The 20,986-nt window shown below is 39.6% G+C and overlaps 2 protein-coding genes across 16 annotated transcripts in view; one reads left to right on the top strand and one right to left on the bottom strand.

The window, feature by feature from the left end:
* The window catches only part of OXR1 (oxidation resistance 1), a 359,160-nt gene extending 355,186 nt beyond the window's left edge, over positions 1–3,974 (top strand). For all 15 annotated transcript variants that reach the window (XM_053929506.2, XM_053929507.2, XM_053929508.1 and 12 more), the window contains one exon: positions 2,049–3,974. In XM_053929506.2, coding sequence (XP_053785481.1) covers positions 2,049–2,184 — 136 coding nt within the window. In that variant the 3' untranslated portion in view covers positions 2,185–3,974. The remainder of the gene's footprint in view (positions 1–2,048) is intronic.
* A 3,990-nt stretch (positions 3,975–7,964) lies between these two features.
* Positions 7,965–17,816, bottom strand: ABRA (actin binding Rho activating protein). Its single transcript, XM_024572223.4, has 2 exons — positions 17,100–17,816; positions 7,965–10,462 (listed from the first exon to the last, which is right to left on the bottom strand). The coding sequence occupies exons 1-2, from the start codon at positions 17,759–17,761 to the stop codon at positions 9,985–9,987; spliced, it is 1,140 nt and encodes a 379-aa protein (XP_024427991.3). The 5' UTR covers positions 17,762–17,816; the 3' UTR covers positions 7,965–9,984.
* Positions 17,817–20,986: the final 3,170 nt, after the last annotated feature.

Genomic DNA, 20,986 nt, shown 5'->3' with positions numbered 1-20,986 from the left:
ATGATTTCATTGATTAAAAAATAACCATGGTTAGTTATTAAAGCCTTCTCTGGAGGACATAACCAGGTAACTAAAAACTATGTTATCTTTAGTTGTTGGGATCAGCATATGTTTGTATGTTCCAATTATACCTTTCTTTTGGTGGGGAGGGAGCAGTCATTCAGCCCTACCCAAAACGGTAGTCCCACATGTGCTTTTGTTAGCTCTCCAGGAAGGCATCACAAGCAAAAGGCTTATAATTTCATGCTGTTGAAGGTGCCTTGTGTCTTTGAAAATAACGTATGTAATGTCAGTAGACGTCTGTTGGAACTTGATTTTGACTATACAAAATGATTCCAGCAAACTAAACTAAACTTGGCTCATTTGTTCACAAATTAAGACAAGTTTACTGTCTTTGAAGAAAGAGAGTACAGCCCTGGGCAGATGTTTCAGTTGGAGCATCATCCCGTGCACCAAAAAGTTGTGGGCTCAATTTCCATTCAGGGCACATGCCTGGGTTCTGGGTTTGATCACTGGTTGTGGCATGTTACAGGAGGCAACAGATAGACGTTTGTCTCTGTCTCTCTCAAAAAAAAAAATCAGTAAAAACATCTTCAGGTGAGGATTTAAAAAAGAAAGAAAGAAAGAGAGTGCAGGCTGAGAAAATGGGAGCTTCAGACACCTGATATCCCAGAATTCCAGACAGGAGCCCCAAAGAAATCAAAATGATGGTGGAGATAGACCTGAATGTGGGCTTTGGAGTGAAATGGACGTGATTCATATTCCAGCTCCAGTGTATGTTACATGTGGGACCTTATACAAACTCAAGTCTAGCTTTTCTCAGCCGCGAAGTGGAGATTGAACCCCACATTTTATTTTAGATAATGTGGAACTTGTGTGTCTCTGGGAAACTCATGTGAAATACTGAGTGGGGCAAGAGTAGGTTTTACAGTGGTTGTTTGTATGAAAAATAATATAATAATTAATAATTTTTTTATGTACTTATGTTTAGAGAGGGGATAAGGGGGAGAAAGGAGAGGGAGATAAGTATTAATCAGCTGCCTCTCGCATGTGCCCCAACCCAGGCGTGTGCACTGACTGGGAGTGGAATCGGTGACCTTCCACTTTGCAGAGGGTACTCAACCAACTGAGCCATGCCAGTCAGGGCCAATAATTAGTAAATAATAATACAGAATAAATTATGTTTCGGGTAGTCACAAATGTAGACCTACTTTTGCCCCACCTTGTATTTCTCAGGAATTGCTCACTGTTAACCAGGCCAGAGGAGTCAGTAGTCTCACTGCACACGGTCTTCGGGGCTGGGCCGCAGAGGCCCTCGTTTCTTTAAGCTCTTCCGAACTTTGTGCTGCAAGGTCTTAGTTTGGTTGAGTTTTTTGTTGTTTGGTTTTTCCCAACAATTAAGTCATGTTGCAAACTGGCTAACCAAGTCAGGCATTGTGGTTTTTCTGTCATTCCATTTTTTTTTTACATTACCCAAATTATACATCACTGATAACCTATAAAATCTGCTTTTTCATCACTCATTTTTGGTCGACTTGTTATGAAATGATTGACAGTGAAGGTTATAAATGTGCCATCCATTCAGAAAAAATAGGTTTACAGTTCTGAGTACATGAAACAAAGAATATATATTGTATGATTAGTTATTAACTATTGTATTCTTTTCCATATGAACAACTGTAAACCTACTTTTGCCCACCCTGTGTATTAAAGCCATAGAGTCAAAGAGGAACCCATAGTAACAGGCAAAGAATAGCAGAGCAGCACTTGTCTCAGAAGTTAGTTCCATGTGAAGTTCATATCAGAGCTTTCATTTTACTCTGTGATCTGTATAGTAAGTGATTTTATAATGAGATACGAACAAAACAAAATTACCTTGTGCTGGTGTGGAAAACAATAGACAAGGATGTGGAAATTTTAATGATTTTAGAGTTGTTGGGTATTGAAATCTCTCATTTAAATTATTTTATAACCTCTGCAATTATTGTTTTACAACTTGGGGCATAAGTATTAAGAGATTATTGTTAAAACTATTGTATGTGTTGCAGGGGAGAATTTGCCCTTTGGCTTGATGGAGATCTCTACCATGGAAGAAGCCATTCTTGTAAAACGTTTGGGAATCATACACTTTCTAAGAAGGAGGATTTCTTTATCCAGGACATTGAAATCTGGGCTTTTGAGTAAATATAATGCTCTCTGTCTTAGCAGGATAATGGCCCAAACCTGACATGGACAAGCATTGTTTGGAAAGTTCAAGAAGCAATACAATGTAACATGTTACTTGTGCTTTAAAATTAGTCCGTATCCCCATTTATTGCAGTTATAATTTGAAATTTATTTTTTAAAGCCCTTTCTGTCCCAGAGTGAGGGTTCATCTTGGTTTAGACCATGGCGTGGGTCCATGCCAAGTAAAAGCTCAGTTTTGTCAGAATTTTGGCAGCATTTTGATCGTAGTGACCACCTCATCTGCACTCTGTGTTATCTCAGTCTCCGAAAAGGATGGTGCTCTTCTGTTGAACCTCATTTGGCTTGTTATTTTTGACATTGTATTGATTGTTTTTCTAGATCAGTCTCATTGGGGCGTTGAGTGAATGAACACCAGATACTGCTAGTTCACGAGGTCGGCCCAGGTGAATTACGAACATGCTCAATTTAGCCATTCTTAAGAAGGACAAAACACATGCCAAAATAATGCGTACTTCATGGACCACTGAGTTCTAGTTTTAATTCACACTACATTCTCTTTATTAATTTTGCAGGTACTCTCAATTTCATTTTAATAAAAGTGAAAGATGAGAAAATTTCTGGTTGAAACAGACTGCAGTGCACGAGACCTGCAGGTTTGGGCCTAAGCTTTCACCACTGTGTTAACTGGTAAATAGTTACAGAGTGACAAAGGAGAATGAGAACTTGATGATCCTACTGGGTTTAATATCTCAAGCAAGAAAATATTCTACTTATATATTTGTAGTGTAGCAGGGCATTATAAGTACAAAAACTATGAAACAGATGCATATTTCTTCAACATTTGTGTCAGGTATACTGTTTTATAGTTCTCTTGTTTTAGCCTTATTGCACACCAACTCCCAAAATGTAGGTTCCTGTTCAAAAGGACAAGAAACTTGTGATTTTTTTTTGAGTGGTATATGTTATTAGTTACCATTTAGCATTTGCTGTTATAAAAGGGCAATGATTATAGTAGACAATATTGTAATTCAGTAGTAGACTTGTTGAATATGCAAACTTACTGTCAAGTGACCTCAAGGGAAAAAAAAACGATAGAATATACTAGTAGTTCTTATCCTCTTTTGTAGGAAACCAGTAATAAGCCATTATGGCAATAATTCATCAGTTAATTTCAAAGCTTCATGTTATGCAAACAAAATCCTGCTGTTATACACGTGACAGTGACTTTGTGCTGAAATTTCAGCTATTCCAGATAAACATTGTATATTATCTTGTAAATTAATGTTTAAAGGTAGTTTTGTTCTTATAGAAAGTGTTGATTGCCAGGTTGCTTATAGCACTTTAAATTATTCTAAAAATGAAATTGTAAGCCAAATATGTTGGCTCAAGTAGTTTTAGTTGTATAGAACTTAAATATATTTAGATCTTTTGAAAATTTAGATAATTATCTCAAGAAAGCATAAGGCTAATGGAAAAGAAAATCTGATGTTCTATTTAATATGCTATTGCTGAATGTGAATAGAAATGCAGGGCATCATTTTCTTGTCTATGTAAAGCTCTCGTTATAACTTAGTAACAGTATATAGATTAAATGTTTACAAATAGGGAATTGTAAATAAATATATCGGGTTTCCCCCTTCCCACCCCTGCCTTTGGTCTTCCACAGCAGTATTATTGTCTTTGTGGAGTTGACTAATCATGAAAAAAAAAAAAATCCTGTATTGGATTTCAATTAAAATAAGGTCATAGTGGTATATACCAAATAAAATTAAATACATAAATACAAATTTGAGTTTGGATTTATTGACAATTTATTTTCATAGCTAATAAGTTTTTGATTAGGTATAAAAAATGTTCCTGATGACTATGGTGGTGGTGGTGGTGGTGGTGGTGATGGAAGGATACATTGAAGTAGAGGGAGCACCACAGTTTAAAAAGTGGGAAAGTAAGAGGGCACCTGACATGGGAAAAGTGAAGGTAATTTGATATTTTTAAATTATGAGGGGTTTTTCTGATGGGGAGTGCATAGCATGGTATGACTAATGTCATAAAGAGGCCTGTGCAGTGCCAAGAAATTTATTTTTTCTTAAAGGAGTAATTAAGAAAATTTGAATGGAGGAATGACATGGCCAAATTTGTACTTCGTGAAGATCTCTGCAAAACAGATTGGTAGAGAGAAAAACTAGAGACAGACAAGTCTCTTGTGAGGTCCAGAGGGAAAATGTTGAGGCCTGAAGAGTATTAGCAATAGTGATTAAAGAAGGAGGCATGGATTGGAAAGAGATTGAGGAAATAGGATTAACAGGATTTGGTTATTGGATGTCAGAAAGAGTTAAGGGTAGCTGTCAGGTTTTTTACTTAGAAACTGAATATATTATTTATCAATGGGTGATATACAAAGAGGAGAAAGAGCAGGTAGGAAATTAGGTTAGCTATGGAGTTTGTTACACTATCATGTGAGAAATTGGAGAATAGATTGGGGAGGGATTTAATACTCTATTCTGATAAAAGCATTTTAATCAACACACAGATGTTGAAACCATATCCTATAGATACAGTGCCTTTGGAGATTATAGAATGAGTAAAAAGAGAAAAATCTTGAGATAGATTTTTAGGGTATAGAAATATTAAATGACAGGCAAAAAAACAAAGGCTCTAAGCTTCCGTCTTAAAAAGCTAGAAGAAAAGAACAACAACAAATTAAACCTAATGAAAATAGAAGGTAAGACAAAATAAAGATAGCAGAAATCAGTAAAATTTAAAACAAATATACAAAACAGAAAATCTGAGAACAATAAAATTGTGAACCTCTAGCAAGGTCAAGAAAAATATTACCATAATTAAAAATTTAAAAGGAGACATCACTACAGAGCCTGTAGACCATAAAGAGATAAGATATTGTAAAAAAACTTTGTATCAATAAACTTGACAATGTAGGTGAAGTGGAAAACCATTTTGGAAAACAATTTATTAGACCTGACCCAACAAAATATATAATTTTTTTAATCTAGAAAATGAATCTATTTTTAAAAAGCTTTGCCACAAAAATCCCCCCAAAACAAAGCAGAAAATAGGTCCATATGGTTGGTTGGTCCCTTTGGGTGATAGTTTTAAGTACTTTTTAAGCCAAAAACAAAAGGTATCAGTCTTAAATAAACTCTTCCAAGGTACTGAGAAAAAGGAGAACTTCTGATAATTTCTTTTGAGGCCAGCATGACTTTATACCAAAACTTTATAAATCCTTACCAAAAAAAATTAAAATTCCAGAACAATCTCATACCTGTCAGTAATTACTTTAAATGTAAATGGATTAAATGCTCCAATCAAATTACATGAAGTGGCCGAATGGATAAAAAAACATATTATGCTGCCCACTTGAGATCACAAAGACACACGCAGACTGAAAGTAAAGGGCTGGAAAGAGATAATTCATGACAATGAAAATGAAGAAAAAAAGCTGGGTAGCAATACTAACGAGGGACCCAGCAATTCCATTTCGGGGTACTTATCTGAAGAAACCCAAAACACTAATTTGAAAAACATATGCCTCCCTGTGTTTATTGCAGAATTGTTCACAATAGCCAAGATATGGAAGCAGTCTAAGCAATGGTAGATAAATGGATTAAGTAGTCTATACAAAGTCTGTCTAGAAGGTATCCATCCATATAATATGAAAAATAGAGACATTTAATGAAGAAGATATAAGATACAAGAAACATTATACATAGGACAATGACATCTCGGTCCCCTTCAAAGAAGGTACCTTGGGACCTCGCACAGTTCTCCCAATTGCCATCAGCTGCCCTGTCCTACTTTCCTGAATCTCATGGATGGTCTGAAATGTCTTCCCTTTCAAAGGTGATTTTAATTTTGGGAAAAGCCAAGAGTCGCAGGGCACCAAATCTGGGCTGTGGAGGGGCTGAGTCACCTGGGTAATTTGATGTTTTGCCAAAAAACCCTGCATGAGACATGATGCATGAGCAGGCGCATTGTTGTGAAGCTGCCAGTCACCAGTTGCCCATAGCTGCGGCCTTGTGAATCATCGGAATAGTTTCCACAGAGGAATGTTCAACCTTAACACAAAATTTGATGCAGATTCATTGCTCTTCTTGCTCAGTCACTTTGAATTCCATTTTTGACACATAGTACACATAGTACACACACTCACTGAACAGCATCTACTTTCCCCAGTTATTAGTACAGTGAAGTTGTCATTGTTCACGCATGTGCATTCCAGTCCACTCTCCTTGGCTGCCAGGTTATATCAGTGTCATGCAAACCATTCTCTTTATATTAACATTGGCTGGACTTTTTCCAGACCTCGTATATACAATGGGACATTTCTAAGGCATAAGTAAGAATGAAGTCTTGACATTTGTGGCAACATGGATGGGCCTAGAGTGTATAATACTAAATAAAATAAGAGAAAAACAACATGATTTTAGTTACATGTCGAATATAAAAATAAATGAATAAACTCATAGTTACAGAGAAGAAACTGATGGTTGCCAAATGGGAGGGGTGTTGAGTGAAAAGGAGGAAGGGATCTGTGCACATTGCCAGTTATGGTGTCAGATGGGTATCAGATTTACCAGGGAGATAAGTTAGTAAGTTACATAAATGTCTAATCACTATGTTGTACATCTGAAATGAACATAACACTGTATGTTAACTATAAATGGAAAAAATTACTTAATATGATCTCTACAGAAGCAAAGCATATGATTAATTTCAATGCCCATTTATTATTAAGAACCCTTTGCTGAGTAGGAAAGGGATCTTAATCTTTTTAAAACATGTACTGAAACAATCATCTTTAACAGTTTCTGAAAGTTTCTTCCAGAGATTTTTTAAAAACTGATAATGATAATTGTTATCACCACTTCTCTTTAACATTATTCTGGGAGTCACAACCAATGCAGTAAAGCAAGAAAAGGTATAAGGATTAGGAAGAATTTTAAATGTTATTTGTATATGACATGATCGTGGGCATAGAAAATTCCAAAAAGCTCAAACTGTTGGAATTAACTCATTTTTCAAGGTCACTAAATACAAGTTTGATATTTTTTAAAGCATTAAAACTTTCACTTTTAATGTACAAACAATTAGAAAATGAAGTTTAAAATATTATCATTTGTAATATCATTGAAAATACTGGATATATAACAAAAACCCATAAGAAAGAAGGAAATACCATATGATTGGAAAAAATATTGAAAGATGCTAGGTCTCCAAAATCAGTTTGTATTGACAGTGAAAATCTCAGGTTTATTTTTGTGGAAATAAAGCTGGTCTTATAACTTGTATCAAAATGTAAAAGCAAAGAATAGCTAAGACAACATTGAAGAACAAGGCTGTGGTCTTAAATTCCAGATATCATGATCTGTTTAAAAGCTGAGTAAAAGGATGTGGTATTGGTGAAAAAATATACAAAGGAATGAATCAAAATGAAGTCCAGAAATGAAGTGATTTTTTTTTTTTTAAAGATGACACTGCTGCTTAGTGGAGAGGATTTGTTTTTCAGTAAATGGTGTCTATCTTGACCTATCTCGCATCACATACAAAAAAAGATTGTAGATCTGTATGTGAAAGATGAAACAGTAGTGCTGTTCATTTGAAAATGTAGAGGAATATGATCTTAGGATACATACACATTTCTTAAATGGAACGCAAAAGCACTAACTATAAAGGAGAAAATAATATGCTACATTATAATTTGAAGAGCTTTTCATCAAAAGATATCATTAAAGGTGAAAAGCAACCAACAGAAGCCCTAAGTTTTCAACTGGATTTCCCTATCATAGAATTTTTAGGATAAAAATGTCACATATCAGTCATTCTCCGCTAAGGAAGCTAGCTTTCTGACTTCACAGCCACACCGTATTCAGAAGTGTTAGTTAAGGTAAGCTCGCTGAAAAGACTTTTTAACACCTTCCTCAAATTCAACCAAATTGAATTTTGAAGAATCTTTCAGTGCCTACAAAAACTAGTATTGTCCAGAGTTGAGTATGAGGAAACCTTGGTCTAAATATTCCGCTGATGACTAGAATAACCCAACTTGTACTCTGTAATTTTGCTGTATTCCAATGAAGTAGTAAAAATAGTAGTCCAAACACAAGAACAGGAACTACAAGAAAATATCTTTTATTCTTGTACCATACCTTAAATTTTGACATAGGTTCATAGTTGTGGTAGAAGTATACATCTTACATGAAATTCTACTTAATATTGGTCATTAATTTGTAGTTTATTATGAAAACATGTACAAACCTTCTTTAAGCAATTATTGGAATTTAAGTTTGAGAGAATCATACATGAAACAAATAATTCCTATAGTAGCTTAATCAATATTTTATATTAAACCTAACACCTAACAATTATGAATGTCTATTATTTTGAGGCATGATAATTTGACACTAATTTTTATATTTAACACCAAAATGCTACATATAATTTAGTAATTTTTATTGAATTCAGTAAAAATTGTAATCTCACATTTTACTCTGTTTTTAGAGTGATATAAGGCACATTAAATCTAATTGAGGAAAAATTCCAAGTAGCAGATTAGTGTCAAGTTTTTCTTTGACATCATATTAAACTATACTTTTTTCACTTGGCAAAACTAACATTGCTGTTTTATAATTTTTAGATTATTTATAAAGTTTGTTAAGAGTATGAGGAAAATGAAGATGTCTCAAATTTGTTTCTAATTCACCAGTGATTCTATTGGGTTCTTCTACATGAACATTCCACTTTATTGTAGAATTTTCTGTATTTCTATTTCATTATACAGTGTCCAGCAAAAATAACACCTCTTTTTTATTACAAAATCTTTTATTACAAAATCATAAGCATGTAATTCTGTAACATAACAATATCATACTCAAGCACACCATGGGACATTTTAGGTGAAGTGTTCAAATTAAAACTATAAATTATTACACCCATATCATTACCCTACCACCCACACTCAAGCAGGCATTTCTTCTGCTGGACCCTGTATAGTGACATAAATGTAAGCAGCATGACTTAGTATGTATGGTTTTGACACAAAATAAACTTCTGCAAGAAGCCCTAAAAAGGCAGATAAATCTGTGCTCTCACCTCCGCTTTACTTTCATAGCGAAGCAGATCATACCTGCTTTCTCTGTTGGTTCTATGCCCACCAGTAATGTCTGTTTTTATGTGATTTGCACAAATTACACAGAAGCACAGCTAACTTCAGAAACATTAAATTATAAGCCCACAGAGATATTTGAGCAATTTCATTATGTTATTTGAAAACTTATTTGTGTGCTTATTTTATAAGTTGTGCTATGATTAAAATAATAGTACAAAGTCAAGCTTCTTGGAAAATTTTAAGTTTAGTTTTGCCAAACTTAATGGAGTTCTTTTTTTCCCTGAAAATTGACATCATAACAATTCTGCTGATATTCACCTATATCCAGCTTTCTTAGATATAATAATTATTTCATTAAAGACCTGCAATAATTTCTGCGATGAATACCCAAATAATTTTGCCTAAAAGGGTAAGTGCTGAGAGTGATGTCACAGGAATGGTGGCGTGAGAGACCCCCTTCGTCTCCCCCGAAGGGTAAGTAGAATTCCAAATGTTTGTGTATACTCTATCAAAGTTTTCCAACGTCCTCAGAAACAGTGTGCCAAAAAGTCATTCATGGAAAAATTATTTAATATTTATGAACTTACTACAGAGCAGTTTGCATTTTGATTTTTACTGAGTTGGCATTTAGCATTAAGACAATAGTGGATCAAAGTATGGCTTTCGTGGTCGAAGGTTCACTCGAGCAGAGTAATCACAACATGGTCATCGCGGCCTTGCCATAACATCTCCCCCTCGAAGTCAACCAGTCCGTGTTTCCTGGCGCGCATGAGGATGCCCACTACTTTATCTGAAATACGAACGTATCTGTCAAAGAGATCTCCGAAAGTAACCTGGATCTTTCCATCCCGTCTGTGGCGAGCCATTGTGCGGATAATGAAGCACATGTCCATAATTTCTCTGTAGATGTGCTCCTCAGCTCGCTTGGCCCTTTCGGCAGTTTTGGTTCCCTCCTTGGGACGGCCGTAGCCTTCATCTCCCTTGTGTAGGCGGGTGGACATGGCCAGCTGATAATCAAATTCTTCACTGAAAGGGTTGAGCTTCTGGGACTGTATGTGTTCATTGGCCCACTGTTGCCATCTCCCTTTCAGGCTGTGCACTTGGCTGTGTTTCCGTTGGGCCTCGCAGTGGAGTTTCTCCGTAAATCGGTTTACCCTCAAGGAGAGAGAGACAGAGTGAAGAATCAAGATACTGATATTTTAACACACACGTGGTGCTTTCTCATCGTACTTCTGCACATATGCATCTTAATGTGAGTCTCTACTTTTCTCATCATAAAAGGAATATGAACACAATAGAAATAGAAATGAAAGAAGAAAAATACATAGTCCCACCATTGTTTTTAGTTTATTGTATGTCCTAGATTATTTTCTCTGGATAAAGGAAGGTTTTAAGCACTATATAATAATAATGTTCAACTATTTTAGGGGGAAAACATTTCCTTACAATTAATGCAAATACATGTGTCTTAAATTGCATGTTAATAACATTTTAGAACTGGAATCCGGAGTGTATTAAGGGAATCCACTTTATATAGAACTTGAGAAACCAGCTATTTCCCCTGTAAAAAGGCTTACACCAGCACACTGTAATGTTCACTCACATGTAGACTTTCATACATGGATTTTTAATGAGGGCATACCTATACTAGTATCAGGATATACCACAAATTCTAAAGTACCAAATTGCATAGATAAAAGACGCTAGCTGTAGTAACATTTATTGAATATTATATGCTGGCATTCTTCTAAATACTTTTTACTAATATTCCCATAGCCATTCTGTGACACAGGTACTAGTATGCTCATTTCACAGAGGAGGAAACTGAGGCCAGAGGGATTCAGTAACTAACTTGAAGTCACAAAACTGTTAAGTGATAGAGCTGGGATTTGAACCAACGTTAAGCTGGCACCAGAGCCTGTGTATCACTATGAAATACTGCCCTAAACCAGTGGCAGAGGCAGGATTCAAACACAACTGAGACTTAAGTCAATGCTCTTTCTGAGTTTCATGATGCCACTCAGCATCTTGGTGCGTTGTGTGTCACATGTGTGCATATCCTTGCAATTTAGAATGGATGTATTATTTAAAAAAATAACAGCACTGGGAAGCGTAGACCAATAGTGTAAGGAGGATGCAGGCCTAATTTTGAAATGGCCACACTTTGCCTTTAAAACACTTCCCTGTCATTCTGTATCTCTGATCTAGACTTTCCCCTAGATCTCTTTGCCTTCACAAGGTAACATGATCTGTGGGACTCTGAGAGTATTCACTGTCTGAACTCACTTCCTGAAATCTGGTTATCCCAGTGCAGGAAGCTAATAGACAGGGATTGGGAGGCCTATGCATTTGTAGTTAGCATTGTTTTCAAAGGAGGAATGACATCCACTAGAGGGCACACTTTCATTAATTCCCAGGCTTTGTGTTTCCAAAAGTCCTGGCCTGTTACAATAGAGTCCAAACTAGAACTACACTGCTACATATAACACTACTCTCCTGTGTAGCCATGTGGACCAAAAGGATGTGACAAAGTTGATTGGGAAGAAGCAGCATACAAAAATTACACACAATCATTACAAGTTTAAAATATATATATTTTATACATATATGGGAAAGTGCCAGGAATTGCATCACACTGAAGTGAAATGGATTTCTCTGCCCTGCTGGTCCTCACCATCACCTCCCTCTCCGTAGACTGTCCCTGTCCAGCTGCCCAGACTCCGGGCAGCTTCACCTCATTATCAAAGGAGAGCAAACATCTTACCCCCTGGGAGCTATGGCAATCCACGACAGGCATAGCCTTCAATAAAGCCCAGGCCGGCCTGCAGAACCCAAAGGTCATACCAGATTTGCAATCTTTTCTTCTCATTTTAATTAGGAACTTCGATTCCCTGATTGTTGAAACCGTGTCATTTGGAATAATTGTTGGGGATGGTGAGGTTATAAATCTATGAAGAAAAACATTTATCTTCTAAAAGAAGCACCTTCTAAATCTTAATGTGCATGTGTTGTATTGCCAAATTGTCATCCCAGTAACAGAAGAGAAGGAAAACAAAGGAATTGGTCCTATAGGCAAGAACTATGTTAAAAATAGGGCTATAAAGAAACGTACTAGGAGGACGTATGCCTTCGTGAGAATTTAATTTTCTCTCTCTTACAAATGTTCTATACTGGTTTTGTATTTCCCATTCTTAAAAAGTCTAAAAATATCTATATCAAATCAGAATTAAAGAGTCTTATATCCTAAATATCTTCTTGGTAAGTCAATATAAGAATCAATATTTTTCATATCCTGTTTTGTTTAAATTTACAAGTAAAAATGTACATAATGGTTTAGATTGAGTTTTAGGAAGGCAATCTAGTATAAATTTATAGAAAGCAAAGCAATATTCAACATCATGTCCATACTTTGGGATAGTAATATTTAGTCCTGACTAGCTTTTTTAGTTTCTTCATTATCAAAACAAGTTTTCTTATAGTTAATCAATAAACAGTTCCCCTGTCCCGTTATGTGCAAGGTAACTAGTTGTACTAGGCGTTATAAGCATTCTATCTTGGAAAGTCTGGTTTTGTTCACTGAAATAAATTCTAAACTTTATTCCTTATCTCTCAACTTTAAAAATGACACCAGGTTGATGTTGCTGTCTTACGTGATATGGCTCCTGAGTTACATGTGGAGAATATGGCAACCATTGTACCCTCATTTTATCGCTTGGGAGCAATCGTTATGTGGGTAAATTAGGGAATATGAAAAAAACCCACAGAAAATAAAAATTCTAAGATATATTTTAAACCTAACCAAGTTCCTTGGCACTGCAAACATTCTCTCTGATAAATTCATCTGGATCGCCAGCTTCAAAGCGTCCTGGGGCCTCAGTCTCAAATGTGCACGAAGAAGCTGGAGAGCTGCTCTGGTGGGCCCACCTGGACACTCTCCGGCAAAGGAGAGTTTCCCTTCACAGCCCAGGGCCACTTCTCTGTCCCTAAAGCAAAGCCCTCCTTTCCAGCCTCAAGGATGTCCTGGGGAGAATTTGTGCTCTGTGCACTGGTTTTCTTGTTCTTTTCCACAGGAAGTGTGGCCAGTTTGACGTCATGGGAGCATGACATCCACGGGTCTCATTTATCAGGAGCAGGGTGACTGTGTTCAACAGGCAGGGTCAGTATCTCTGATCAATAATTTTGCTCGTCTGTTATCAACCAGGTTTGAGGGCCAGGCCTGTGATTCTCCTGGCAGGTTAGTAACTGTCCTCAGAGTCAGTGGAAAGGGCCCCAAACTCTAGGATTGAGAGCAAGTACTAGAAAGTCACACTTTTGCTTTTGTTTTTAGCAAAGTCCTTTAATATACGGGGGTGGGCAGAAGTAGGTGTACAGTTGTTCAGATGGAAAAAGGCAGGCAGGTTGTGATTATTACAGTCGCTCTATTAGCTGAAAACCCTGTGCCGGTGGCCCAGTGCACTTGGGTGCAATCGGTAAGTGCTGCAGTGGCTGCCCTTCACTGTGTACACAGTCTGGGAGTCTCCTTGCGACACTCAAGCACACTTTGGCACAGAGTTCTTTGTAAACCTCCTTTTTCCCCACCCCTGTATATTGAAGGACTTTGCTAAGAACAAAAGCAAAAGTGAGTCCCAAACCTCTACACTTTGGGAGTTACTGGGATCCCAGTAATTAAGCTGACACTTTGGTCTCCATTCCCTATTTTACTCTTTAAGTCTGTTCCCTACTGAAGCAGTCTAGCATCGTGGCCAAGAACACAAGCTCTGGCCTTCCCAACGTCATCACTTACTAGCTCTGTGACTTAGACACATTTCTTAATGTCTCTGTGCCAGTTCCCTTGGCTATAAAATGGCACCATCGTTCTCAACTCCTGTCGTTTTTACTGAATCAAACTTGAAGAAAAGGATAGATGAGCCATTGGCGCCTGAATGCTTCACTCTTTCTGTGTGCGAGAGGGATCCAATTTCCTGTGTCTGAAGGAGCTAGACTGATGGAAGTCATGGCTATACAATCAAAAGACTAAATATTTTTAAAATGAAGTATAACATATAAACTGTCTTCAGAATAAAACCCCACTTAGCAAAACCACGGAATCTCTCTGTTTTCCCAAATCTGACCTGTTTGTTTCTATTACCTTAACTACCAACAGAACTCTTTCTACTTAAATGTTCATCACTCCTCTTTTTCTCCCCATCGGTAGATGTGGGAAAAGAATGGTGTTTAATTAAAAATAGTGAAAATCCCTTTCCTGTAAGCTCACTCAATAATGCCACGTTCATTTCTCAAGCAGTATTTGAGAGTCCCATCAGGCAAAAAGTCCCATTCGGTTCAGCGGAAGCTTTCTGAGCACAGCTAGGGTTACTGCTGACATTCAGAGCTGCTGCTGCTGCTGCTCACAGCATTCCAGTACCCTGAGTCCTGTGAGACTGAGGGAAAGGCACCAAAGAAGGAAAGAGAGACCTAATGCCCACTCCCCCTGGCCAAGCCTGAGAGCCAGGCTCCTAGCACCTTGAACTGCTGGGATCACCAGGGCTGGGCCCCTGCGATTGTAATGAGTATAACTTTTTAAATAGCTGCTCTGAGTCCATGGCTTTACATAATTAATATAAAAATAACTGTAACTGTCATATCTATTTTTTAGATGAGGTCAAAGAAACTTAGGATTTGCCAACATAACTAGGACTCAAATCTCTCATCCAAAGCTTAAGCTGCTTCCCATCAGACTGAGAAGGTTTCCATGCCTTGCACATGCCTGCTTTCCAGAACCATGAGAAAGGTACTGAATGCATGCCCCCACTTCCAGGTGAGAGAGTGCAGAGTTGCAGTCCAGAGGGCGGGCTCTGGAGCCAGAATGCCCGGGTTCGAATCCCGTGGGCTGCGCAATCTTACAGACATTCCCTAATAGCTCTTTGTGACATGTCCTCATCTATCAAGTGTGGACAGTGATCATAGCGACCGCAGGAGAATGTCATGAGGACTGCGTGAACGAGCACACGCGTGAAGCATGCTGACACGAGCACCGAGAAGAGTGTGTGCACTGGACACCGGTCCCGGCTGTCGTCTCCGACCCCTGGCCAGTGCAGATGAGCTGACAGGAGGGTGTTCACTGTGCCATCTCTCCTCATTCTGTTGGGCTCCGTTACGCTCTCTCTAGCACGCACGTTCACGTGCACACTTGCACACGTGTACACACACTCATTCACATTCATCCATAAGGCCAGAGTTTAGACTGTGACTCTGCATTTCTGGTAGCACAGTTACTTCTGACTACGAGTTCCTGTATTAGTGCAAGTAGAACCCAAATCTCTGAACACAGCCTGAAGGCCCTGCATGAGAGTCAGCGCCCTTGCATTCGGAAACAGGCGTGTCTCAGCCTTGTCACTAACCTGCCAGGTAAATGTTCCCTCTGAGCTTCAGTGCTCTCCTTCCTGAAATGGGATGCTGCCCACTTCATAGGGTTATAAGCATTAAAAGGGAAAAGCATGCAAAATACCCATAGCGCACACTAAATGCAGGAGGGATCGGTAAAATTATCTCATTTTACCATTTCATTTTTCTTGAAAGTTTGCAAAACTTGTAGTTCTGATTCTTTCAAAGCACCTGTAAAGTCACACACTGTAGGGCAGCTCTTTGTCAAATTAGGTAACTAGTTCTGTTCTTTACTTTCTGGTTGTTTCATAAAACTTGAAAAACACGCACACCTAACTGTTCCCGCAGGGAGTCCGTGTGAAGGCATCCATCACATCAGAGACTCTTCCCATATTTTGATACCCTGTGGTTGTGGAGTGAGATATCCTGACTTTCTGCTTTGTGGAAGTAGAGTCTGTGTCTTGAAAGAAAGCATGTGTTGCTTGTCTGAATAAAAGTGGAGGTTTGAGTCTGTGTGAGTGTGTGCTTAACATCTAAATATTTAAGGATTGTGGTACTTTAATTACCTAGCTTTTAATAGCATTTCTCTTTGTTGACAAATGACAGATTTTTTCTGGAAGTTTGAAAAAGTGCTAACTAATAGACTCCATATGAATAACAGTGACTCCCACACAGTGAGCGTAGGTGGTGGGCACCGCTGAGTGTTTGGCAGGCTCACCGGCATCCGCTTTTCTCAGGGCAATACAGTTTGTCCCCAAAGGTTGCTGTTGCCTTCGTTTTACGCAGCAGGAAATGGGCTGAGAAAAATAACCAGATGTGTGTGACAAGAACACTGAAGCCCTACCCTTAGCAACTTCCAAGTATACAACATGGGATTGTTATATGTAGTCACGGTAGTGTTGGCATTTGAACTTGGGTCTGTCTGACTTCAGAGCTTGCTCTCAAGTTAGTTAGCAGCCTCCCACCTGGTTACAGGGACATAGAGATCCATGTTCCATGGGCACTGCTTGGGTAGATGTGGCTCCTGATGTAACTTAGACTGATTTGGGACAAAGGAAAAGTATCTCCAATTGATCTACCAGCAAGACTTTTCTCTGCAGAGAAAGAAGCCAGTTTGCTACTCATTATTCAATTGATTTTAAAATTTTATCCAAAGCACTCACCACCCCTGTCTGGAAGCTTCATTTTTGTTGAGGCTAAAACTTGAGTGTTCAGATCACACAGACTAATGCGGGCCCTCTACCCACAAGCCCTTTCCTGAGCTGGGCACTGACCTTTTAGCTCAGGGGCACGCCTTCCTGCAGGACCTCCCAGCCGGCCCAGGCTCTGAGAGTCTCACTCTACCTTGGTGGTGCTTCCCTGCTCTCTGGGTTCCCTGCTGGCTGGGGCTCGACAGCCGTACAAGCATCTGCAGGACAAATGCACTTACTGGGAAGGCAACGGGCGTTTGATTCTGGCCACTGGCTCCCCGTCCTCCTCGGGCCTGTCCTCGGTCTCGCCACCGTAACCACTGTCCTCCGTGTCTATGCTGTCACTCCTCCCCTTGGGCTCATCCTGTTCCATCGCCTTCCAGCCTTTGGTCAGCTCAGACACCAGGTTGGAACACTTTCTCCACCGTGTCGGGGAGCCGTGGCTATGGAGGATCCGGTCAATGTCATCCTCTGGCTGCCCAGGTTCTGGCATGCCACCGTCCTTCTCATATCTGTGGCTGAGGTCAATCACATCTCTTCCTCTCTCATAAGCCTTGCTGACAACAGTTTTGGTCACCTCTTTCCTTTTGATGTGAGAGACCTCAGTGGCCTCCTCTGAGCTCTGTCTGTCTCCATGCCCCTCTGGCCTTAGGGAGGGAGACTTTGGGGCACTCTGAACTTCCTGGTCAGGAGTGGGGTGTGTCACTGGTTTAGGATCTTGGGGTGAGTCCTGGGTCCCACCCGGCAGCCAGCCTGCAGGCTCCTGAGCCTGCCTGGTGCTGTTCTCATTTGCCCACTGCTGCCAACCTCGGGCCAAGCTGATCACCAGGGTGGCTCTGTGGATCTTCCGGAGGGCACTCTTGGCCGGCCCCTCCTCTCTCTCTTTGTCCCCCGCAGCCATGCTACCCTTCTCTTCTGCACTGATAGCCTGAGCACTGGCTAAAATGACTGGGGACCCGGGGAGTGCCTCGGACTTAAATAGAAGCAGGGTGTGGGGTAGGAAGCGAGTTTGGTGATGATGAAAGTATGTTAGCATTTCTGCCAAGATGTGGTGCCTTCCCCCTGATGGTGTTCTTTTTTTAAACCCTGAGGGCTCCAATTTCATCAGAGCACAGGGACATCTCTGCTGGCCCAGGATGGTGATGCACTCACTTGCTTTCTTCTCCAAGTGCCAGAGTGGAAATTACTAGATCTGATCATGTGCTCAGCCTTATGCTTTTCTTGACCTTAAAATATGGTCCTACCATTTATAGAAGCATAAAATACGTGCACAAATTGTGCTAGGAACATTACAGGTATGTTCTCATTCAAACCTAAACAGCCCTCAAGACAGCTCTCACTTAGTCCCCTTGTATAGCTGAGTACAATGAAATGTAACTTCCTAAAGCTATTAATATCTGAGATTCGAACCCAGATCTGTCTGCTTCAAAGCTTGTGCCTCTTTTCATCCTAGTGATCAGAGAGCCCAAGGTGCCCTTTTCTCTGGTCTTCACCTCTATTCAATACAGACCTTAGAAGTCACCTCATCCCACCTTTACTTTGCAGATGAGAAAATTGAGGCCCAGCTGAAGGGGGTGGCAACGGCTGTGTTCTCCAGTCCCAGGTTTGAATTAGTATATAAACAAATCTCATTAAAATAAGACAGTGGTCAAAATTCCGCTTAATTTATTATTTAAACCTTCAAATTAAGACCTACACACACATTGAATTTCACAGATCATTATAACAATAAACCATCTCAAATTGTTTGTTTAAAAAGACCATTTAAATACAAAATAAGTGAATGCTCTCAGAAGGAACCCGTGCCTGACATTTTGTTTTTAATAACACAATCATCCTTGCAGAAAAAGCTACTCTTTCGATTCTTAGAACAAAAATCCAAATAGTATAGTTTGGTTTTTTTTTTAAAGACTGGATTGATAGATGATTTGGACAGAAGAAGAACCATCTATGAAGTGTGCTAAACCGGATAAAAGTGCTCAGAGCTCAGCACTCAAAGACAGACAGATATAGTTGTTTTCACACAGCAGTTCTGTAGATTTCAGCACCATACCCTTCCCTCCCACCTTCACTCACAGTTAACCACATTAACAGAAAACTGCTCAGAGCCTAAAATAGGTATGAAAGTTAATGACTTCTGAGGGTTAGACCCCCTCCATTAAAAAAAATGATGTCAAATTTTCATCCTGAGTCATTTACCTCCTAGGATTAAAACAATGTGGGAGATGATTTAATACTCTATCTAGAAATCTGTCACATGTGTTTTCAGAGTTCAACATTATCTGATAATGTTAACTGAGGTCCGACAATGCAGAGTTGAAATCCCTCTTGATTAATTCAGAGGAAATTGGATCAAGGAAGGAAAACTGTTGCTAACGAAGGTTGGATTTGAACTCTGAAATTTCTGGCTTGCTTTCCTGGAACGAAGAGATGCTGCAGATGTTTTGGTTCCTGTGAAGAATCCCCTCGTCGCGCTTGGGTGCCTTAGGAAGGAAGGGGGTTCCTCACACACCCCTGAGCTTAGTCCAGGACCAGGCTAATCGATCATTTCCGAAGGGATTTTTCTGCTTCCCTGGCCACACCAGCTCCACATGCAGTTCCAACAGAGGGAGAATAAACAGAGACAGCAAAATGGTCTGAAGTCTTTCACGGGTTGTAGTTGGCTGCCTGGGGACCAGGGCTGTCAGCGATAGTCTTGGCAAAACACAGCGGCAGCTCCTAAAAGAGGCTGGTTATTCCTTCTGAGCTTTCGCTTCCATGGCAACCGTGGACCTTCTTTCATACTTCTCCAGAAAAGAGTGAGCACTCCATCGCTAAGGGAAAATCTGTATGCCACCTACCGTGCCTCCTCTGATGACTGTACAAATGTCACATCTTTCTGTAAGTGATGAAAATAAAGTCTAAAAAAAAAGGTATAGTGAAATAAGAAGTAGCTTACAATGTGAGTTTTCTATAAAACCATGAGATTAGAAACTGGGGGGGAAGATGCAGACCTGGTTAATGAAGTCATTACTACCTAAGGAATTTCTCCTAAGTGTGAACGTGCTTTGAAAAAATAGTTATTATTTGAAGATATGAGCAGTACTAGGGAAGGGAGGGAGTCCTATTTATACACTTCTTTGCACAATACAATTTGGAGTCAGACAGAGCTAACCCTCCTAACCAGCTATAGAACCTTACTAAACATACTTTAGAACCCACATTTGCTCCAAGCTCATGTGAGACAATAATTTCTTTGAACCTTTCTACATAAGCTAATAAGTCCTTTGCTTGTTTAGTTTCAGAAAAGTGGGAGTGCAAAGACTTTAATGGAGAGCAAAAGGAGCTTCTGATCTCAGTTGCATTTACCCGATGCTTGGGGAAGGCGTAGGAAGGGTGAGGCATGATGGTAGACAACGTGGGAGAGGGTGTAAAGCCAAACAAAACAGAACCTACTTCCAAGGTTTTCCCAGTCTAGCCAGGAGAAGGCATACACACAGCCGCCTTCAATAGTGTTGAGAGAGCTACATTAGAAAAAAAAAATAAAGCTTTATGGGGTCGTTGAGTAAAGGGTGTCTGATTTCATCAGAAAGACTTCACAGACATGCCAATCCTTTATCTGGGCCTTAAAGATATGGAGAGCTTTGCTAGGTGGCGAAAGGGCACTCTAATCTGAAGACACAACATGACAAAGGCACGAAGGCACATGGTTCGCACAGAGCAGGGGTCACAAACTCCAATGCCGGCAGGGTCACGCGGAGCACTTAAATGTGAAGTAAGTTGGGTTGGGACACAACACAGGGTGGTGAGGTAATGTTTCAAGAGAAGTTAGAGATCCGGTGTAGGGTAAACGGAGACAGTCTGGCTCCCTCACCCAGATGTCTGGGCAACTAAGGGAAGCAGTTTCCCATAACCTTGAGAATGGGCCTGGTAAGCAGTGTTCTCATAGCCTCGAGACTGGGTCCAACAAATGGTTCCTTAGCCTTGAGTGAGCTCACATGCACAGAATGAAGCTCTGTTGTATAATATCTTGGCTTCTTGCCAGCTCTGTGTGCATGCAGTATATAAGGGAGTTGGGACTTCCTGCTGTGTAATGTGAGTTCAACATGCAAGGGGACATGCAGCTTGCAGTGTATGTGGACCATCC

This window comes from Desmodus rotundus, chromosome 8 (genome assembly GCF_022682495.2).
Source record: "Desmodus rotundus isolate HL8 chromosome 8, HLdesRot8A.1, whole genome shotgun sequence".
NCBI classification, from domain to species: domain Eukaryota; kingdom Metazoa; phylum Chordata; class Mammalia; order Chiroptera; family Phyllostomidae; genus Desmodus; species Desmodus rotundus.
Note: the sequence above shows the minus strand (reverse complement) of the source record. Positions and strands in the feature narration are given on the sequence as shown.

What these genes read in the sequence shown, in the direction of transcription:
- ABRA (XM_024572223.4), bottom strand. Translation starts at nt 17,761, where the DNA reads ATGGCTGCGGGGGACAAAGAGAGAGAGGAGGGGCCGGCCAAGAGTGCC. An exon ending in AAACGCCCGTTGCCTTCCCA is followed by an intron (nt 10,463 to 17,099) that starts GTAAGTGCATTT and finishes TCTCTCCTTGAG; the next exon opens with GGTAAACCGATTTACGGAGA.